Raw genomic sequence first — 9,716 nt, 5'->3', positions numbered from 1 at the left:
GATTTAGGAAACAAGTGATTGTATGTCAGTCATATTTGTATGCGTGTGTGTTGTGTGTGCGGCGCACGCACATAAACACACACACACACACACACACACACGTGTGCCTTAATTTCAAGGCAAAAGTGGCGTCGTTGCAGACTGCCAGAGTCTGGGGAACCACTAACGCCATGCTGATTCAAAAGGCTAAAAGGGACGCATACACCCACCCAGACACCCAGACACACACACACACACACACGTACACACTTGCACGCACGCACACGCACGCACACACACACACACCAGTGGAAATCACTAGGGAGTGCCCACAGATTAGCTTATTTAACAAGCCAGGTGCTTTTATGTTCAAGAAGGGAAAGTCTTAAGAAATGGCAAAGTACTGATTTTCTTTCTTTTTTTTTTTTTTGTCTTTTTTTTTATGTCAGGCTATGAGTTAAAAGAAAAACATGCTAAATACATATGTGGGATTACTGGGAACCCAGCCCAGTAAAAATGTTAACAAACAAATACAGTTGTGAACCAGTAAGTGCACTCTCTCCTCCCGAGCATTCATAAATGTGCTGCTTTTTTGTGTTTTTCCAGTACAACTGCTTCATCTCGCTGGCTGCAGGAGCCTTTGAGAAACAGAACATGAAAAGGTAGACTTGACAAGAGAAAAATGACACAATCGTTCATCCAGAAGCCTAAAGACAGTTTTGTAAGCTCACAGTGTCTCAGAATGTGGGCCAGGATGAGAAGGTTTAAAAGATGTACATTTTAGCAGAGACGCTCAGGTCTTGGGTGGTGGTGGTGGTGACGCTACACTGCCGGGCTCTTCATTGACTTTGTCTCCCTGTTTTGCAGATAAGTCACATGGCTTCAAGGCCAAATAAAGAGACAAACAATGCTGGTGGATGATGGAGATGTTAAGCAGACATTCAAAGTCCTAGTATCCTGTATGACAGAGTGTTTCGAAATCAGTCGGTGAAGTAGTTGCTCTAATAACCTTCCTACGGATTAATGAATGAGTCTGTGTTTAAGTGAAATAGCAGGGGGGCTAGAGATAAGCAGAGAGAAGACGCAGAAGAAAACGGCATGTATGAGTGTCTAAGTGTTAACCTATCTGGGCTGCCTATCACGGTACAACATGTAAGAGTGCGTATTAAAAACAAAACAAAAAAAAGGGGTGAGTGCTTCAATCTGTTTGCCAGCCCTATTAATGTCCACTGAACAAGAGTGCTGTGGGTTTGAAGCCTCCCGTCCCGTAGCCCTGGTCTGCTTCGGCCTTTTTCTGTGTTTGGGTGTTTAAGTGTGCGGCACCCGCGAGATGCCGGGGGCGGGGGAGTGGGTGGGGGGGGAGTGACCTCAGGGCAGTGAACAGTCGTCGGGCCCGTCGCTGTTTGAGGCGGTGTCGGACCCCGCCGCGTCGGAGAGCACGCGACCTGAAGAGACGATGACCGCTCTTCGCTGCTCCTCCTCGCCGGCACAGCCCTTCCCTTGGGTGCCTTCAATGTGCTGGATTGCCTGGAGACAAAAGGGAGGAAGGGATTAGTCGTGATGTGATGTGAGTGACGACAGCCCCCTCTAGTGTTCAGATCTATAAACCATCTCAGCAAGAAACGGCTCTTTTTTTTTTTCTTCCTCTCACTTCCTTGTGTTTGTGTCTTACTTGAACAATGGTGTCCAGGTTCTGTCGGGATGTGGACACTGTGTTGATAACCGATGTCGGGCCCATGGTTACCACGGTTACATGATGGGATTGAGCACTTTGGACAGGTGCAGGGACGATGACTGTAGCGTGGTGTGTAGGGGCAGGAGGGGTCTCCGGACCCGCCAACACCTGGAGGAAGAGACAAAATACTTCTTATTCTTTCCATTCAATCCATTGTCACCACATCACTATGGTAACAAGTGATCCAAGTGGACACCCTATAAATCTGGGGCCGTATTCACAAAGCATTTTATCTTACCGCTAGGAGTGCTCCTAACTCGCACTAAAAGTTTTTACGTAGGAGTTTTTTCTTAAAAGCTATTCACAAAACCGCTGCGACCCACTTTTACTAAGGATAAATCACTAAGAGCAAACTAAGAGTGACGCCCCGTTGCTATGGATTACGTCAATTCTCGTGCACGAATTTGAGGCGCTCAACATGGTGATTGGTTGTTGAGTGCCGGCGGCGAGGGTCAGTGCGTCCACTCGCAAAGCAGCCGCTGGTTTTTTTTTCTTCCCACATTTGAATATTAATTTTCACATTCGTTGACAGCCCTAATATTATATGGTGATCATAATAATGAGAAAAGAAAATGCATTACCCACATTTGTGGCCTATAGCAGGATTCGAACCCAGACTGACAAGAAGTTCAGGTTACTGGAGGAGCTGCCCTATCACGCGAGCTATTACTACTAACAGATTTATGTGTCTAGCGCACCCACCAACTTTTTAAAAATATTTTTGGCTCACATCAGCATGACTGCATCGCAGCGGTCGCAGTTACCTCGGTCCGACCGTTGTGACGCCTATAGTGGACAGTCGGTCACCATCACTACTCCCGTTTTATAGCGAAAATGTTGTAGATGACAAAAAAAAAACACCGACAAAAAGGCACTTTGGGCATCAATGGGCAAAGGGGCAGGTGCTCCAGCACCCCCCCTCTGCAGCAATTCGCAGTCCTCCATACATTTGCCTGGCTGCAGCCATTTCCGATTCTTTGTGAATAGGTCTTACTGAGTTAGGAGTCCTCACAAGGACTTTTAAGCTCTCCCAGACTTAGGAGCTACTTTTAGGCCTAAAATACTTTGTGAATTACTCTTATTTTAAAAAACTAGGAGTCCTAAATTTAAGACTGACACGCCCACTTTTTTTAGGAGTTGCTCCTAAATTCGGCCCTTAGAGCTACTTTTAACCTTAAGATTCTTTGTGAATACGGCCCCTGATGGACACAAACCACCAAAAATAATAGAAACAAGGTAAAACAGCACATATACACCTTCACGGTGGGAACTGCTGCACAAATAACTTGGAGCACAGCTGGACAGTGTATGTAACATTAACCAGGCCAGATGTTAGGAATCTCTCATCAACCTAAATTTCCCCACCCTTCTGTTTGGGGAAAGCTTCTCACTGCGTGTTGTGAGTTGCCTCTAAAAAAAACCCAAGGTTGTTGGGCATGTGGTTGTTTTTACCTGAAATGACACAAGTGAGGGTTGTTTGTGTTTCTCATCAGAGTGCCACTACACGAACAGAGGTGGAGCTTCAGCCAGACTGAGCTCGACCAAAATGGAGTACCCAACCCCACTGAGGTACACCAAGACAGAAAACAGGAACTTTAACCCTTGAACACACTAAAAGCCCCCCCAAAAAGCTCAAAAGGCCACCAAAAGCTGTCCAGCTAGCAATGAAAATGAAAAATAGTAACTCTTATATTATATCACTGCTTTCACTAGAGGACACTCAAGGACAAGTTCAGTCTTGACCTTGAAAATAGTGGTTTGACATAGAAAATCGAGGTCCATTTACATGTTTTTTTGTCCAGAGCTTTCTACCATGTCTTATGTTAGTGATGCCCTAACATACTGTACCATCCTGTAGCTGTGACATGTGATTAGAAGCTTAGTGAAAGTTGAAGCCCTAATATTAGGGCAGATCATGTGAAAAAGGCTTTGGGTGTCATGGAGATACAATGATAGTATAAAATATATGTGAATGAGCAATCTTTTTTGAACAATAATTTCTACCCTGTTGGGTAAATTCGTCAGATTTCACCATTTGGGGGTCGTATCGTCCAGCTCTGGTTGGGAGGGGTCACAAAGTGTCACATGGCTACATGTGCACCAGCTGCAGATGGACAGACGGCACACACCGATTGATTTGGCATCATGTTCATTTGGGGTTAGCCTGCAGAAACAGGATCCTGCTGCTGTCGGGGCAGGAGATGGGAACGGCAGAAATATGTGTGAGCTGGTCATTTAACACACTGTAAATGTGTCTTAGCTGTTGACAGCTCTAATTCAGGACGCGAAGGGGACAGCCATGTACAACTATGTCAGTGTGATATCTGTAGAACATTGTACAGTTGATAATATAGCCAACAATACATTTTTAGTTTTCAAAATATACTGGGTGAAAAAAAACAGTATATTTACTGTAGTTCTTTGGTTTGTCGTTCCATAGTCAGATCCAAATTTTACGTCTAAGAAAACGTCACATTAAAACTTAATGTGCTTCATTTGTATTTCCTAAAAAGATCAATTTCTCTTTAAAATGTATACACTGGAGCTGGGGAAATTCACCAATTACAGAAAAGTGAAATTCATCAGCACAGGCATGATTCTCAATAGGATTCCAGTGTGTTTGTGTGTGTGTGAGTCAGACTCGTATGCAAATGTGTCAGACCTGTGGGCTGTGAGCAGGAGTGAGGTCCCTCTCCAGCTGCTTGTGCTGCGGCAGACGAACAAGGCTCTGTGTCTGGCCCTGCTGCTCCTGGAGCTGCTGGGCGATCGCTTTCAGTTTCTCTGGGTACATCTGTGCATCCAGGGAGCGCATCTGAATAACAAAAGCAGGCGATAAAAGTGTTAATTTAAGTGCATGTCAAAAATAATATGATTTTGTCGGGACTTAAGCCTCTTGTGTTTGCGTGTTGATCTTCACCTGGTCTTCCAGCATCATTCTGACTGACCGCTCTTTCTCCAGCTGCTGCCTCAGCTCAATCATCTCCCTCCGTAAATCCTCCGTTTTCTCCTCCTCCAGGATGTCTGGTGAGCCAATCCCTTCATCCTTCTCCTCTGCACGCCTCCTCTTTGGGGAGGAGCCACTTAACTCCTTGGGAGAGAAAACAGAAATTGGAAATAGGTTTCAAATCAATACTAAAACTGATGACAGAGAAAGACAGAAAAGTAAGCCTAGCCTAGTAACAGCTTTGTCAAGAGCTTAAACTTTGGCATGGTGATGCTTTACTTGTATGATTCGCTTGAGCTGACTGTTCTGCTGCAATAGCCGCGTCTTCTCCTGCTCCAAAGTAAAAATGTACTCTGCCGTCTGTTGCAGGATGGCAGCCTAGGGGGGGGGGAAAGGAGAAAGATAATATTACATGCCTGTTACAGCCACAACTAAGTCATCCTCCAATTCAAATCTCTTGTTTGTGACCCACCTTGCTGAGCTTTTCTCCATCGCTGTGTGGGATGAGTGTTTTAAGTGACTGGAATCCAGCATTGATGCTCTGCATACGCCGACGCTCGTTGCTGTTGGCAATCTCTCTGCGGATTCGCCTCTCCTGGTCCCGGGCTGTTTCTGGTGTCAGAGGAATGTTGGCCAGACTGGGGGGAAGAAGGGAGAATGAGGAGGGGCAAAACTGTTTTAAAAAAAGAAAACAGACATTTTAAAATAGCTCTAATCCAAAATTATAAAGATTAATATTGATGATATTGATATATGGATAAAGAATACAATAAGAATTGAACCACATATTATTTATAAAAGGAGAATTACATCCTCGAGTACTATTAAACCAAATCCCATTTGTTGTTGAGGGTTGGTTGATTGCATGTCTTCCTTTAATTCTTGGGGGTCAACGCAAATTCCCTGGATCTGCCTCCTCTTCCTGCTGCTTCAGTTGGTAGTTGGTCATTGCTCAGACTGACAGACCACTGGGTGAAGTTTTACTTTCCACCAAAGCTGAGTTTATAGAAATAAATATAACTGGCTAAGTTAGCAAACAAATTCTAAGCACTGGCCTGCCTGTCAACATAATCCTCGCTTACTGAAAATGCACCGTCTGCAAGGCTACCGTCACTGGAGTTCTTAGTAATTCTGCCTTCCAGTTGGAAATATTTTGTACCCAAGAAATAGTCCCAATGAAGACAATTAATATGTATATATATATATATATACAGTGAGGTAACTGAGGCAGATCATAGTTTCTAGTTGACTGATTTCAGTCATACTGGGGTGGAGAAGAATTTTCTGACATTGAAATAAAATCATCTGTGCATTGTGCATTAGTCCTTTAAATTCACTAATAAGCACCCTTTTGTGTGGATATCCTAACTGTTGCATCCTGCAAAGGTAAGTGCAGTGGCATATTGCAGGAATTAGAGGAACAATTGTTTTAACCCCAGCACAATAGTTTAAGCCCAAATTGCAGATGCAGGCTGCGGCTTTAGAGCCAGACTGATCAGATCACTCAGCCTTTTAAAAAATGACCCTGAGATCAAATCATGTGTCACAGAGTGATATGTGTTTGCCGTTCAACCCCTGATCCTCTGGTTTTAAAAAGGTTCTGGGGAGTGAACAAGTTTCCTCCTCTTAAAAATGGCACTTGTGAAGTTCGCACTTCACAAGATGCCTTTAATGCTAAAAAAGATTCCTGGTGGAAGCTTCACTGTTAACTCCCGCTGACTGTTTCTGAGACATAATTAGAGCAGTACAACATCTGTTAGTATTTCAACCCCAAAACTGTGAGGAAGAGCCTCTACATACCATTCGCTGTAATTTAGCAGAGAGGGAAATTTTAGGCGAACTTCCACTAACATCCTCTGTATCAAGCTCAGTATCTCTGGGACCCTCTCTAGCCAAGCTCTTATCTGTACTGACTCAGCTGCCTCAGTGCAAACACTGGGAACAATTGTGCCGACACAGATGAGAAAAGGAGTGTGTGTGTGTGGACGTGGACACATACAGTCACACAAACACACACACACACACACAAGTAGCCTACCAACACTGCGACGGCACATCCAGCAAACACATCCACTGCCAAAACATGACCAACTGGGGCTGGACTTCACCATATCACACAAACACAAGCCACTGTAGAGAGAGAGGCTGGGTCCCACAGAGAGTTGGTTAAAGCTTAAAACAAGAGTTTATGAACCAGCCAAGTGAACCGAGCTGAACATATTGGTTGATTACTAATTTATCAGTGGACCAAATCAGAAAATGATTATCATATTAGTAGTCAAGCCAAAATACTTTACAATTAATAGGCTCATATCCTTGGGTGTGAGAGGCTGCTTCTTCTTGCCTACATTTTTATTTAACACTTCAGGATGGTCTGACAAAATCATAAATCTGTGCATAAATATATTCATTAATTATGGGCCTATAGGAGGAGAATGGCAGAAATTTGACTGTATTCTTATTAATTCATTAGACATTACAATATTACACACCTTACCTGGAAATAAAGTGATTAATATTTTGAATTCTAAAACCAGACTATCTGAATTATTCAATATGTTATGGTTATGTCTCTGACTGGAATGCATTACAAAAACACCTTAAACTGGATAACTTCATCTCCATCCCGGCCTTCAAAGACGCCATCTCACACCTTTTTACAGATTCTTGCAGCTGCTTCCCCACTATTTAACTATTCAACTATTTAACCCTTTTCTTTAGTTTCTGGTTGTTGAATGCCCATACCTACCGCCGTCGGCCTAGGCCACTTTCTGTGACACACTGCTCTCTAAAGAATCATCCTGTAATATCTGTAACAGACATTCACTCTTTTTATGCTTGTAAAAATCTTGTCTTTTATGCTTGAATATCCTTGTTATTAACTTTTATGCCTTGTTTCTGCTGAATGTTTGTATTGTATATATATATGGAATTTGGAAATTTCAAATTCCATACTTTTTCCAGACCCTAATTTCCAGACTTCTCGGTAAAAAATTCAAATAATTTGTGATATTTCAGTAAATAGTTGTGCGTTATATAAAAAAAAATCATGCAATTAATCATTTGTTTTCATTATTCTGAATGTGTATGCCATTATGTAACCAAATAATTTCCAGGAGATTGTAGTTATAGGTAGCACATACAAAAATAATTAACCCAGAAAACTTCAGATAAGACCAAATCCAGATAAGTATTAATATATAAATATATTTCCATACAATAATTTCAATTTTTCATACTTTTCCAGACCTCGAACTGTATTAAATCAAATTCCATACTTTCCCATACTTTCCATACTTGCGTAGGAACCCTGGTTAAATTATTAGATATAAATAAATAAAAAGATGTCGTTGTGTACCAATTCACCGCAGGCTCACTCTGAGGATTAGGGAAAAAAAATCAAAGGGCCTACATTTCCCAGATTGCCCGCGTCACTACGGGCAGCAGCAGCAGAGCATATCCCTCCGCCTCCCTCTTCAAACAGGGCTGCGGGCAGCGGACGTATATGGACGGGCCTTCCGCGACATACACACCCCCTTATTATTAACACCACTTTTAATCTTCCCTTCCCTGCCTCCCTCCCCGGGAACACACACACAACACAACACAACACAACACCCTTTTACCGGACACACTAGCGGGGATGTAATTAAAATACCCCCCCCAAAAAAACGAGCTAGCTCCCTTCTTCGTCACTCCCCGCACGGTGCCAGAAAACCTCCGCCGTTGCTCCGAAGCAGCCAGTCAGACTTTTCGTGTCCTCCGCCATTACAACAATGCGGCAGGCAGCATGGCAGCCAGAGGTGCGGGGATGAAAAGACGCAGTGGAGGCGGCTCGATAGCGCGAACTACGAGCACGGAAACACCACGAAAACTATCGCCGTGTCGAGTGAAGGGTAATTTTGTACAACAGCTGTACAAATTTTTCACGTCGGGGAATAAACCAAAACAAGGCGCCGCCATTCACAAGGAAACACAAACGCCAGCCAGACCCCCTCATCACTTTTAGCACAAGCCCCAAGCATGGCCGCACTACCCACAATAACTTCAGATATGGCTCAGAGCGAAATCACCAGCCCCCCCTTTTTTTGATGTGTGCGGTAAAATTAAAAACCCTTTCACACTGCGAGGCACCAGTTCGCACAACCTTTTCTCTTTCTTATGCTAATCTCGCCATCTGTAAGTGACAACGGAGGGGATAATTTGAGGATAAATAGAGCGGGGATGCGCTGCGCTCCGGAGCGGAGTAGCAGCAGCAGCAGCGTGGTGTGTGCACGGGAACCACGTGGTTTATGTTTGTTAGCCACAAAATACATCGATTTCGCGGCCAAATGTGCGAAATAACCCCGGGGGGAGGATGCTGTGGTCCGAACCAGAGCCCCCGACTTGAACAGCCGCAAGACAACCCCGGGGTTTGGTGATAATAAATGACCGCAGCTGCCCGTGAGTATAGGTCGTGTACACAATAACAGATCAGATCAAGCATGTTGCCTCAGCAGCGCCGTCGCTATAAGTGCGTTATATGCACTCCAAACATATGCTTTATAATACAAATAACACACAGCATGCTGGGTGAAGTAGCTATACACACCTACAAAGACCTCCGATCACTTCTTTCTCCGTTTTCCTGAAATGTTGCAAGGACGGCACCTTCTGAGCTGGTACCATGAAATACTCCATGCTCGCCTCTCGCCAGTTTGGTCCCCCCCCCCCCTCTCTCTCTTTAAAAAAAAAAAAAAACAGCAAACAGTCTTCGCGGAATAAAAGAATAACGATGACGCCAGAAAGTCAGAAATCCGTGTTATCAGACACAGGTGAGCTCCTCGGAGAAGACAGGAATCCCTCGTCTGTGCAATGTAGTAGTTTCAGGCTGCTGAGAGTTGTAATGTTACTCGACTTCCAGCTGATGGGGTTCCCTCGTTGTGTGTGGTGCTCTACCTCTCTCTTTCTCTCTCTCTCTCTCTCCCTCCCCTTTGCTTTCTCCCTCTGCATGACCGTGTGTGTGTGTGTGTGTGTGTGTGTGTGTGTGTGTGTGTGTGTGCGCGCAGCTGATCGGAT

The 9,716-nt window shown here is 44.1% G+C and overlaps 1 protein-coding gene across 1 annotated transcript; it reads right to left on the bottom strand.

Annotated features, from left to right (window-relative positions):
• Window positions 1–420: 420 nt before the first annotated feature.
• Window positions 421–9,716, bottom strand: tfap4 (transcription factor AP-4 (activating enhancer binding protein 4)). Its single transcript, XM_085784215.1, has 7 exons — window positions 9,250–9,716; window positions 5,131–5,296; window positions 4,938–5,036; window positions 4,632–4,802; window positions 4,377–4,526; window positions 1,652–1,822; window positions 421–1,506 (listed from the first exon to the last, which is right to left on the bottom strand). The coding sequence occupies exons 1-7, from the start codon at window positions 9,336–9,338 to the stop codon at window positions 1,348–1,350; spliced, it is 1,005 nt and encodes a 334-aa protein (XP_085640341.1). The 5' UTR covers window positions 9,339–9,716; the 3' UTR covers window positions 421–1,347.

This window comes from Trachurus japonicus, chromosome 8 (genome assembly GCF_045865225.1).
Source record: "Trachurus japonicus isolate A0001 chromosome 8, Traja_1.0".
Lineage (NCBI taxonomy): Eukaryota > Metazoa > Chordata > Actinopteri > Carangiformes > Carangidae > Trachurus > Trachurus japonicus.
Note: the sequence above shows the minus strand (reverse complement) of the source record. Positions and strands in the feature narration are given on the sequence as shown.